Here is a 13,172-nt window from a genome sequence, read left to right as displayed (position 1 = left end):
GTTTCGCCTCACTCAGAGCTACAGCCTTTCGCAGTGAAGCCAGGAGATTAGCAGACTGCGCGACAGCGGCCTCCAATAGGGACACCTGCTGTCGTGCCGATGAGAGCTGATGGACAAGTCAACGTTGCTGAGAGCAAGAGAGTCCAGTCGCCGAGTCAGTGCACGGTTCTCCTCCTGAACAGCTTGATTGTCGGTTCGGAGATCGCCGATGATCTGAAGATAATCAAGAGCGGCGTAGTTGCCTTTCAAGATATCCAACAGTTCCCCCGCGGAAGCAGCATGCAAGATCGCTCGCCGCTGCGCGGGATCGGAAGGCTCCACGAACGAGTAAATCCGTAGGCCATGAGCCTCGCCAAGAAGGTCAATTCTTCTCGGCGCTCGTACCCTTGCTCGTTAACCCTGGCCATGAGGGAGTCAAGACTCACTGGAGCAGCCGAGCTTGGCTGACTAGTGGCGCCCGAAGTGGTGTCGCCCGGCAAGCTCTGTGGACCAGGAGGGCGCACGCGAGAAGACCCCGCCGACTCCGCGTCAGAATCATGGGAAGTTGTCAGGTCGACCAACCCAGCTTCAGGCCGGTCGCTGACCCCACGAGTGCCGACGGGTCGAGGAATCGACTCAGCTGGCGCGCCTTCACCTCGACGAGGAGTTGGAGGAGAATGGTGGCGCCGCGAGTTGTGCTGGAATAGCATGCGAGGAGTAAGGAGCTGCCAAGTGAGTGACAGCAGAAGCAACGAACGTACCGAAGAAGGTGGAGGAGAGCCGCGAGACGTCATCAGCCGAGTACGGACCAACGGTGGCAGAACCAAATGAAGGATTAAGACACTCACCAGCTCGGCTCGTATCATAACAGGGGCAGTTGTGGTGTAGAGATTTCCAGATTCGACCAAACGCCGACCTACTTTAGGTCAAGAATCGGCTCGGTCTGATAACTCAGAGCTTAGAAACAAAGGATCACGGTAAGTACTTGGCGATCTGTCCGGATATGCTATCCGGATAGCCGCTGAGCTCAATGGTCGCCCGAACTCAGCTGAAGGGTCGGTAGAGATCCGAAACGACTACATTTCACTAGATATTTGTATAGGAAGCATAGGATTAAATAGGGGGAGCCGAAAGGGCTCCCAGAAGATAACAGAGCAGAATTTGCCTAGTCCAAGACACGTGTACACTTTTCCGGTAAGTCCCTGCATAGGGATGGATTATGCCTGCCGTCAATACTCGAGAGGCATAGCTTGTAGGGTATTGACTGGTAGCGCCAAGAGATTAGGTCGGTCCGGGTAGGACAAAGTCTCGCTACGCGCGAAAGAAAGCCCCGCAAGCTCAGCGGGCCGGTACGTCGGATAGCCCGGGTGCCGTAACACTTCTAGCTGAGCAGCCTCCGCGCTCGGTGACCTGTAAAAGTGCTCGCGCGCCGTCGTCCATCCTTTGGTGGAGGGCACAGGGTTGTGAACGAGCTCAGCCGAACCAAACTCGGCGGAGCCTCGGAAGTGATCTGACTTGGTTAGTCGGAACCGAGTGGAAGCGAGCCACTCGTCTGTCCCGGAAGGGCCGGACCGCGAGGAGACCACCCTCTGCGCAGGCCATACAACCGCCGACCTAACTCGGCGATTCGTTGTGGTTTGTGAAAGGAATCCACATCTGACGGTATTTGTGTGTCACATGACCCAGACAAGGTCAAGGCCATAGCAGCATGGCCGACGCCCCGATCCCAAAAGGGTCTTCGAAAGTGGTTGGGCTTGGCCAACTACCTTCACAAGTACAGCGCAGGGTACACGGGCTTCGCAAAGCTCTTGTCGAGCCTCCTTCAGAAGGACGTCGACTGGCGCTGGGAGCAAGAGCACCAGGATGCTTTTGACAGCATCAAGGCCAGTCTCCAAGAGGCCCCTGCCCTGGCTCTGCCGGACGAGACGAAGCCGTTTAGCGTCGTCTGCGATGCCTCCGATTACGCCATCGGATGTGCATTGCTGCAGGCCGACACGGCTGGACACGAACGAGTCATCTCGTTCCAGTCCAGGCAGCTCAAAGCCGCCGAGCGAAACTACCCTGTTCACGACAAGGAGCTCCTGGCAATGCAATATGCCCTTGTGGAGTTTCGTGTTCACCTTCTGGGCTCTAGGCCCTTCGTGATCTACACAGACCACGCATCCTTGAGGACGGCGACTAACTCGCCTCACCTCTCCCAAAGGATGGCGAGGTGGCTGTCCCTCTTCGTTGAGTACAACTTCCGCGTCGAATACAAGCCGGGCAAACTCAACGTGCTTGCGGACGCCCTCTCTCGGCGTCCTGACTATGAGTTGGCCCACATCACTCGGGTGACAACGGATCTATATGATCGGATACGCATGGCGTATCGGGACGATGAGGCTGTCGCGCCTATCGTCAAGTTCCTTATGGCAGGAACGAGCGCGAAGTCCGACTGGCTCTCGTCGCGACAGCACTCACGGCCCCACCGATATGAGTTGAAGGATGGCCTCCTCTATTACCGGGTGGATCCCAGTGAACCTCCACGGGTGGTCGTACCCAACGACGAGGATCTGAAGTTCGATATCCTCGCGGAGGCGCACGACGCGCCCTCCAGCGGCCACTTGGGCCGCGAGAAGACCTTTCTGTTGGTCTCTCAGTCCTTCTGGTGGAACCACATATACAAGTGGGTCGCCCGGTACGTTAAGACATGAGAAACATGTCAGCGGGTCAAACCCGCAGGACACTCTTTGGCTCCACTACAGAGCCTACCCGTACTGGCTGACTGTTGGAAGTCGATGAGTCTTGACTTTATCTTTGGGCTTCCCGCCGACTGACACGGCAACACCGGAATGTTGGTGCTCGTGTGTCGGCTGAGCAAGATGGTACATCTTGCTCCGGTTCCCGTCACTATTACGGGCGAACAAACCGCAAGGTTGTTCGTCGATGGCGTGTTCCGCTATCACGTTCTCCCGGAGATATTGTCTCGGATCGAGACCCGCTGTTCACGGCTGCGTTTTGGAAAATGCTGTTTCCCTTACTGGGAACCCGTCTGCAGATGTCCACTGCGGACCACCCGCAGACAGACGGCCAGACAGAGCGCGTCAATCGAGTGCTCGAGGACACTCTGCGCAGTGTGTGCGCGGCAGCACCACGTACGTGGTCGACGCAGCTTCCAGTTGTTGAGTTTGCGCTCAACAACGCGGTGCACGCGTCCACAGGGCTCACGCCGTTCTACTTGAACGGCTTCCGTCACCCCAGAGTGCCTCTCACTCTTCGAGAAGACACTGACTTCTCTATTATAAGTGGGGGAGAGGCTCGGAAAGCCCTTTCCTCCCAGGTCTCGGATGTGAGACCGGTTTCGCTGCGGAAACAAGTGGAATCTTTTATGGATACCAAGTTGAGCGTTGTCAGCAGGGTTCGCGATGCCATGGCAGCGGCCCAAGATAAACAAAAGAAGTACTCCGACAAACATGGAAGAGGAAACTTAAGTATATTTAAGGTGGGGGACTTAGTGTTGCAAGACACGAGGAGCCTACCTCTTGAAACTGTCAGCTCTGTCGGAAGCAACAAGCTGAAGCACCGCTTCATCGGACCATTTGCAGTCCTGGCCAGACATGGTGCGTCGTACACCATCGACCTGCCAGGGTCAATGACGACGCACCCGACGTTCTATGCTGGACGTCTTAAGCGGTACTTTGATCCGCAGGGGGTTGCTGACTCGCAGACCCACCTTGACCCAGCTCCTCGAAGCGAGGGCCGATCACAGACATCGACGAGGGCGTCGGAGCAGGCACCCAAGCCTCGGTCGGAACGGCAAGGCTGCAGTCAAGACTGTACACCGGAGGGGCTCCGTACGAACGGACCCCGGAGACATACGCCGAGTACGCTGAGTACGCCGGGTACGCACCATACGCGTACGTCTGGGAGTGCGTCGAAGGCGGCTCCGGACGTGGCAACAGAGCCTCGATCCGTCGAATCATGCGAAAGGCCTCGTCCAGATCGGACGAAGAGGCCCGGCGATCCACCCGCAGATGCAAACTCGCGACCTCTCGCTCCAACAGGTCCAGGCGGCCCGCAAGACGAGCGAGCTCGCCCTGATTCCCGGCCTGGGCGGCAGCATCACCGCCAGTCCCAAGGCCAAGTGCAATCTCAAGCACGAGGACACGTTGACGGAGGCGGTCAACCTCAGGGCCCTGTGTCGGACCCGCAGCCGAAGCAATCGGACGAGAGTGGCGTTCGGGAGGCGCCGAGTACTCGTACTCGTACGAGGGCACCTCCGCCCCTGCTTGACCGGAATGGAGAAGTCCACTACCACGTGGAGAAGATTCTCCAGGAGCAACGGCGTCGTGGTAAGCGACAGCTCCTCGTGAAGTGGAGGGGTTATGCCCACTCCGAGAACTCATGGGAACCCGATTGACCGGCTCCTGATTGACTGCCCGAAGGCCGTCGCAATCTGGGAACAGAAGCGGCGGCATCTTCATAAGTAGTCCGGGGCTTCTTGCCCGAACGGGGTACGGACGATGAATACATTCCGTACCCGCGCTCGGTGTGAGCGCTACAAGCCGCGCGATTCAGGATGTCTCTTGGCAGCATGCGCTTGCTGACCAAGTGGGCAAACCGAACACGAAGATCACGCTGGTCCAGGATGCGAGACAACAGCTGATCTTCATATAGTTCCCGTAACTCCGTGGGTGAGTACTTAAGAGACTCCACCCATGCTTAGAACATGTCCTCACAAGAATTTCACGTGGGACAGTTCTCGGGCATAACCCAGGGGTATTCCCAAAGAGGATAGAGACCACCCCGAGTCTCGGGCTTCTTACGACAAGTCGTGAAGTCCTTAAGGGGAATCCGGTGTGGCGCGAGAAGCACACATCGAGCAGCCTCCAAGTTGTCAACGAACAACTGTTCTTTCTGAACAAGGGCACGTTCGCAGATGCCCCTAAGCGTGTGGCCGCCCACAAGGCCACGAGGAGCGACGAGAAGCTCTAAGAAGAGGTCAGCCCCAGAGCTCTCCTCGGGAGGCCAATACCCTCTCGAGTTGATGGCAGCTCCCTGGCTGACGGGTGTCACAACCGAACCCCCACGCACACGCTGGGCAGTTTGGAAATCCTCGGGCTGCTGGTCGAGGTCATTCGAGACCTCCCGGGGCTCAGCGATAGCACCCTCCTCCTCTTCCTCTTATTCCTCCTTCTCCTCCTCTTCATCCGAGGAGTCAAAGATGCCCCGATGTGAGTGTCGAGTCTCCTTCTCTTCGCGGAGTGGAGACTTAGAGGCTGTACGCTTCTTAGAGGGCTTGGCGTCTTCGGCTTTAGAGGCCTTAGCACGCGCAAGACCCTCGGCAAGCAAGAGACGTTTGCGAGGTTTCTCTTCCTCATCGCTAGCAGCTTTGGGAGTGCCCTTATCCTTGACGGCCGGACTCTCAGAGCGCACAGACGTCCTGGGACTGTGATCACCTTGATCACTAGCGAGCGACTGCACGCTGTCGTCCTTGTGCTCACTAAGCACTGGGTTGTTCCCTTTCGCAGAGCCCGCAGGAGCATCGTGCGTGCTCTCGGACTCGGCTTCGCCCTCACTACCAGAGTCGAGCTCACGTTCTACGAACCGAGGGTTCGGACGGTTGTCTGGAGAGGCCGAGGGCGACGGGCTGCAGCGCTTGCTTGCTCGCTTGCCCACAGCTGCATCACCCGAGGAACCGATCGCCTCGGAGGCCACCTGAGTAGCCTCCCTAAGTGCCGAGCCTTTGCCGTGAGGCTTAGTACTCTTGGCTTGCGCCTTCCCGGCAGCAGCCTTGGAGCGTGTCTTATCACCGCCCTTTGCTGTGCCACGAGGCATGGTAACGGTTGAAGTGGAGACCTAGAAGAGGAGCGCACAGACTGCTGCTCGAGGCTCTAACTGTGAAGTGAGTCTCCGCCGCGCTCGCGCGGCCAAGTCGATGGTTTTCGACTTTGAGAATGAGAGTTTGTGACGAACATCTCTTCATTCTGATTGGTCGGTAAACCGAACCTTAGTGGGGGAGGATGTAACGGGGTACGTAGCCCTAAGTTTACCCTGGTTACATGAAGTGTGACACTTCACACTTCAGGAGTATGGCACGTCATACTTCGGGATATTTGGTACAAAGTACCAAGGTCGTTCAAAGCCAACCAGTGGTACATTGCATTTCTATAGGTGACTTATAGTTTGTATTAGACCCAAACTTTATCTACCTATAACTATACTTAGCTTACACATTACCTTAATTAGGTCACTTCGCTCTCTTTAGAATAAAGAGGGGACATGTGAACTGCCGTTCACTGAGAGTTTGTATACTCTCGAAAGATAACTTACTCTAGCGCAAGGTGCTGTGTGACCCCGTCACACGCTACTATTGAATACTCAAGAAGGATTCACATATAGCGATCGTGATAGCGATACTTCTTCTTCGGAGGAAGTCGTAGAATCAACCGAAGCTGGTGGCAGTAATAAATTATGTGACAGCGCTCTAATTAGCCCCCGACAGCGGTGCGAGCAGAGCCTCACAAGCACCAGCAAAAATACAAGCACCGCCCACGCAGCAACAACCGGGATAGCTCAAAACGTGGTTCATAAACGGAAAGGGGGTGCACTGGCGTGTATCGTAAACGCAAACACCAGCTCAAAGAATAGGCGTGTTTTGACTGCTGACCACTCAGCCCTCGTGTCACTCAAGGAGAAACAGCTCAGCCAAAAATATATATATATTGAGCAGAAAAAGCTGGATATTCAAAGTGAAGAGCTGAGCGTACCAAAAAGAGGGTAACGAAGGGGGTTGAAGAGGCAGAGGGTCGTATTGCAGAGTCAAATGCGAATGCGCAAAAATTGCGGGAAGAGGCTGAACATTGGCGCACAAAGCGTCTCGTCACGTTGCTTCGAGAGCGAAACAAAGCTCGTAACGGAGGGGTTAAACTGGAGGTGGTCCCACAGGAAGATATTGATCTGGCATTACCTCTTTCGATAGCAGCTATCCACGAAGCTCAAGTAAGTACGCTACGAGCTGATTCCGCCGCTTTTCTCCGTCAGATGCGTTCATTACCGGCATGTTCAGCTCATCGTCGGCTGAAAGATCCAAGTCACTCCTACCATTCGCGTGTATATCCACCTGTCATTCGTCGGGAACTGGCTCACTAATTAGCAGACTGTGCAGTATACATGCACTACACCTTTGCCAATCCAAACTGGTGGTAGTGTAAACCAAAACGGAGTGTCCCTTATTTAGAAATTTATTTTTTTAAAAAATTAGAAATCCCCAAAATTAATCCAGACCAATACGGATTTAGTGTAAAGCAAAATGATAAAGTATATCTTGTTCGATGGTCGCCTCGATAATAGTATCTTGTCTTCTACAGTACTGCACATGCACCACGTACATTACATTAGTGCATTGGCTATAGCCACGAGCGCCCCGCACCGGACGCCGTTATCAGTGTACGAACTCCTCTTAACGCTGACCGTCCAGGCAAGGAGCCCCAACACGAGCGCTTGATGGCACGTCAATCGCTGATGCGCCGTTTTTGAGACGCAAACTCAGAGCTGCAACCCCTCTCCTTCCATTCCCCACGGCCGGTTAACATCTGCAAGCGCAGCCCAAAGCTCTCATCCTTGGTGTACTCTATCTAATCGGATTGCTGGCCGTCTTGGTCCCTCTATCGATAATTATGCAGGCTGTACAAGCTGAGAGGTCACTGTGTGCACCCACACTCTCGTGTTCTGGCGCCCATACGCAGGTTCACGCCCCCTTCAATCTTTGTGTGTTATCCAGTCCGCAGCGCGCCCGTAGTTCGTATTGCTGGATGTGTCACTCGCGTTCTTGCCAGTTTGCACTACACTAAATCTACATTGCTCTAAAAACTAATTTTGTAAAATTATTCCTCAAATTTAGATGTTACTTCGGTTACTTCACTCCGTTTTGGTTTACACTACCACCAGTTTGGATTGGCAAAGGTGTGTAGTAATGTGCCGAATTAGCTCGCGTAGATGTCGTTTTTTTTCATCTTTGAACGAATGCCCATAAGGTATTAAAACCTTGTCTTCAACAAGCCAATGCAATGCTCCGACCTAGCTCTTATCGACGCCAATTTGCAGTTGAAACAAGTTTGTTATTCACTCATAATACAGCCGACAGGCCTTTTGAAGACTGGAATTATTGTTTGCGATGGTTGAAACACTGAGTCTCCAAGTATATACTCCCTGGGTTTGAAATACTCACTCTTACTTCGATTTGGGGGGCTACTTCTTTAGACACGGTTGTCGTGAACTGAGCCTGGCCACCCCACAATAATGTGTCGTACCCGGACAATATCATCGAAAATTATAAGCCCGTTGATCGCATAGGAGGCTTTCCTACTGTAGTACGCCTCTCCATTCGTTTGTGGTTTGAACGCTAGAGGAGAAAGTGTACCATCAGCTACTCCAATGCAATTAACAAAACCATATTCATGATGAATTCGACGCGAAATTTAAGTACGTTCCATTTGGTCTGGACATGCAATTGTGCTACTCTGCAATGCTAGCACCGCTTTACTTGCACGACGTAGATAGCTTCCGATAGTACCTTTGCCAAGACCGAAAAAGACTTTAGGCTTAGACCAGGTGTTGCCATTGCCATAACTTCCTAGACACTTCAGCAATACCATGAGGTGAAGCTCAGCAGATTCACGAAATGGGCAATTCCCTCTGGATATGAGGACAGAATCGTTCTTTACCAAGTCGACGAGGCGGAAGAATGCCTCGCTCTCTAGGCAAAAGTGTTCGAGAAACTCATCAGCATTTAGACACTCCGTATCAAATAGTAAAGACTTCTAGTGGTCCTTTCGACGCCTGTAGCTAGTTGGTCTGTCGACATACCGAGATCCAAGCACGTTCTCGTAGGCTTGTGCGTAGGATAGGTCCAGCTCGTCTTCACTTGAGTCGTCCGCATCAACAAGATACCGTAGGACCGACTTTCTTCGACGACGATGTGCAGCTCCCGAAGAGTACTGTACTGTAAGCTGCTTAGCACTGTGGCGTGGCATCATCGCAGAAAAAAAGCTCTTGCTGCTGCGGACAGCTGAATGGGCGCCCGCATTGTGATTGGATAAAAGCAAATTCTGGCGAGCCGCCAAAAGAAAAAATAATCTAACTGCTACGACCCTATTAGAGGTAATAGGCCGGTAAGCGACATTTTTTGCTATTCTATAAGGGTGTCACTTCTGGGTACACCACACTATTATCCCGGCCACCAAACCTTGGACAAACTTTGGTCCAAAAAAGGTAACCCTTCCCTTCACAAAACCCATAACGATAGTTAGATATAAGGGGTAAAATCGGGCGTAGATTCCGATTTTGAGGTCTATTTTTGCGTATCTGCAACCATTGATCTCCCAATCTGCCGTTTAAAAAAGGCTCTATATCTTGCAGAATTGTTTGCAATTGTGGGCTTGGCACGTACTAACATGCATGCATATTCATTGGCAGAGCCGGGATAACAGGTGGGGATTTTCAGAACCGGATGGATAAATTCCAAATATTACCGCAATTTGACGATTGTTAGAAAATTATAAACTTGTTAAAAAGAACCCGTCAAAAGAATATCTAGAGTGTAAAGAACATACAACGGGTCACCCGTTCATATTCCTAATCGGCTACAGCTTCATTGTCATCGACGGCGTCATCCTCTTCCGTGTCCTCGTTGCTGCCCTCTGGTTCCGATGCAATTTCGCATTCATCACCTTGCTGCAGATATTTTGTCTCGTATTTCTGTGCGTGTGTGTATGCATTTACCCACGTATCTGACGTGAGCGATGCAAAACCTTCGTAGATTTTACAGCGTAGCTCAGGCATATCTGATGCTGGATTGTCGGCAATTCGGCCCTTAATATCCGCCCATATCAGGTTTTCCGCTCTTGTTCATTCTTGACACCGACTCACGCACGAGAGGCTGTATGCTTTCTCCATGTTTCGGAGGCCTCCCAGATGGTTTTAAACCTTCGATCTGTCATAATTAATTTGTCGACCACTGAAATGATAAATATCAATAATAACTGAAATGATATGAAGTACAGCCTACCGAGGTGAAATTCTTGTCGTGGTGCTGCTCCCAGTGCGCCCATATAGCTGAAATGGTGCCCGTAGCAAAGCCTAAACACTCTTTGACATGATAACGAACTCCTCCTTTCCATAGATGCGGTGCAGAGGCCTTCTTTTGGCGGAGGAACTCGTAGGTCTTCACAACCAAGTACTTCTCAGCAGCAGTCAATTTCTTACCGGCGACCATTTGAAAAGTAGTGAACATTATTAGATGCTGTGAAGTTCTTACGAGAATAAATAGACACCAAGCTATCTATTAAGGGGACACACAACGAAATCGGCTCTACGGTTGCGGAGTTACATTCCTCTAATTTAAGATAAAATATATTACCATTTTTGTCCAAGCCTTTTTGGCCGGGATAATACCTTTTTCCTAAATTTGGGTACAGTCCCTACCTCGAGCATTTAGAACCTAAACATACGGCCCCTTATTAATTCCCCCCTTTTTACCGCACGTGGCGTCTCATCATTGGTTGGTGTATATGTGACACGCCTTCTTTTTCGCCCAGAAATTCTCTCCCTTCAACCTCATTTCAGAGTGCGTCGGCTCGAGGAAACATGGTAGTTATGGCGCTTTCCTGTTGCGTTGTTGGTGACGGGGGCGTGATTCCTGTCTAGATCGATACTAGCGAGGTGGTGGGAATCTTGAAGGAAGTCATCGCAGACAAGCTGAAGTACACGGGTCGACCTGACAAACTGCAGCTCTTCCTGGCGAAGGCGGGGGGCAACGCGTGGCTGTCGAGCCAATCAGACGATGTGAAGAAGCTGAAGAAGGGCGAGAAGACGGCTCTCATCGAAGCTCTAGTGAAAGATGACCAAGAGGTACAGGCAGAGGATTCGCTGGAGCTGGAAGTATACAATATGCCCGCCCCACAGTCGAGACAGATTCACGTGCTGGTGGTGGTTCCGAGGGTCGCTCCGGCACCTGAGAATAAAAGGAAGAGGAAAAGAATGGAAGACGAAGACGCACCGGACGCCTGGATAAAGGCTATCAAGGATGAGCAGGTTACAGAGCTACCGTCGACTTGTGAAGATTTGAGTGAGCACCTGCAACGCCCGCTTCACGTCAAGGTTCCCGTCAATGACAGATTATTCCTGATTATGTCGACGAAAAACACAACAGGAGAGTTAACTTACGTTTTGTCACTTTGATTTTACCTGTCGCCATTTTGAAGTTGAAAAGGTGTAGCATTTTGGACGAAGTGTTTGAGCCCGATCCGCGTGAAACACTTTCAGATATTACTGCGGGCATATTGGGGAGTGTAATCGATCCCCTCGGGTCTGGTTCCGAGTTCGCTTCTGAAGACACGTATCATCACCTGTGGGATTCCCTCATTGCGATGCTGCTGAGACGTGTGTCGAACGGGAAGTTTCGTCGTAACACGAATGCGTCTACATCTACTGGCCTCTATCGCCCAGATTTGTGCTTTTACTACAAGAACAGCAATGTTTGCGTGTTGCGCGGGGAAGAAAAAGCAAGTGGCGAGTTGCAAGTGCCGATTCGAGAATTGCATGATAAGCTAACATGGAGATATGACGCTGCGCCATACGTTTTCGGCTACGCTGCTGTGGGACTGCAGGTGTGCTTGGTAGCTATTCGGAAAGACGAGATGACGAAGCGTGGTGCAAAAGTGGAAATCATCGAAACGTACGACTTGGGTGATCTTAATGGCCGGCTGTCGTTCTTTCTGGCCTTGCTCAATCTTTCGACTCTGTTCCGACCCGTTGTGGATCTTATCCAGCCGCTGGATATACTCGAGTACGGCACTATTGTAAGAAACAATGGTGTGCAAATCATATTCGCTGAAAATTGTGTGGTGAAGACGTATCCCCAGAACATGCCAAGTGACGATATAATCCGCAATCTGCGGGAATTGCATCGGCGAATGAAGAAACATTCAGTCCCGAACGTTGTGGAGCTAAAGAATACAAACATGAAATAGAAGCACGCGAAGCTTGCACCGGTTGGTCGACTCTCCCCGCCTGAAAATGTTCATCAGCTCCTCATAGCCTTGCGTGACATACTCAATGCGCAAGTGGCACTGCACGCAATCAATCTGATGCATCGAGACTTGAGATGGGAAAACGTGTTGAAGTACTTAACCGAAGGCGACAAGTGGTTTCTTATTGACTTTGACGAGGGAACATCATCGCCGGCTGCGAAAGTAACTCATTTGAAGGCGGAATCGCATGCTCCCGAGATTCTATCATCTTCCTCTCACACGGTCAAGGTTGACATTTGGAGCGTAGGCTACCTTTTGATGACATCTCCTTTTCAAGACCTTCCGCCTGAATTGGAAAGAATAAAAGCACAGTGTTTGCAGAAGGATCCGTCAAGCAGACCCACGGCAAAATCACTCCTGACGGCCATCGAATCGCTAATAGAAAGCTGATATTTTCTAGTGTACTGTTTAAGTTAAGGGAAATGGTCCATTTAGTAGCCGCTTTGAACAGCTTGCACACTTTGGTCGATATCATCTATGCACACTTTGGTCGATACCGGTATCATCTATTACCGGTATTATAGAATAGAGGAATAGTGAAAAGAGCAGACACACAACTGTTTTTGCGATTTTTCACGCTGTTGTTTTGTGCGGCTTGCAGGTTGGGCGCTACGTCAGACCGTATCCAGTTTAGTAGCCACATTTAACTTAATTTCATCGATTCGACTGATCGATCCAGGGATATCAAATCCTGTCTTAAGTCATATATTCACCATTTCAGTTTTATAAGCAGTTTATAAACTGCTACAGCGTAAGCCCATACCTCTCAATTTCCGTCGCTGGCACCTGGCCAGCTTTCTTCTTCCTGAACGATACTGGTTTCCTCGTCTTGGTACGTCTATTTGACGCTTCCTCTTACTCAAGAAGCGATCGCCTGCTTGTGCTCCCTCGTAGTGCTAAGAGCGGTTTCGTCACCATTAAAAAAACTTGTACTGCCCCAATTTTGTGCTCTATCATGATCTTATCTAGGGACGAGAACAACACTGCAAGATCGCGCTCTTCCACCTCGTTACGGCACTTAGAAGGGGGGGGGGCACTGGACTGTACCCTCCCGCAGAGCCCGCAAGAGCATCGTGCGCGCTCTCGGACTCGGCTTCGTCCTCGCTGCCAGAGTCGAGCTTA

General features: G+C 51.6%; 1 protein-coding gene and 1 pseudogene across 1 annotated transcript; one reads left to right on the top strand and one right to left on the bottom strand.

The window, feature by feature from the left end:
- Nucleotides 1-7,719: 7,719 nt before the first annotated feature.
- PITG_14268 (uncharacterized protein) lies at nucleotides 7,720-8,996 on the bottom strand (the record flags this gene model as incomplete). The annotated part of the gene is made up of 4 exons (XM_002899304.1): nucleotides 7,720-7,823; nucleotides 8,327-8,362; nucleotides 8,685-8,716; nucleotides 8,827-8,996. The coding sequence occupies 4 exons, from the start codon at nucleotides 8,994-8,996 to the stop codon at nucleotides 7,720-7,722; spliced, it is 342 nt and encodes a 113-aa protein (XP_002899350.1).
- A 1,582-nt stretch (nucleotides 8,997-10,578) lies between these two features.
- PITG_14267 lies at nucleotides 10,579-12,480 on the top strand (annotated as a pseudogene; the record flags this gene model as incomplete).
- Between the last annotated feature and the right edge of the window lie 692 nt (nucleotides 12,481-13,172).

The sequence above is a fragment of the Phytophthora infestans genome, genomic scaffold (genome assembly GCF_000142945.1).
Source record: "Phytophthora infestans T30-4 supercont1.32 genomic scaffold, whole genome shotgun sequence".
Taxonomy (NCBI): domain Eukaryota; phylum Oomycota; class Peronosporomycetes; order Peronosporales; family Peronosporaceae; genus Phytophthora; species Phytophthora infestans.
This window is presented reverse-complemented; position numbering and strand designations above follow the sequence as displayed.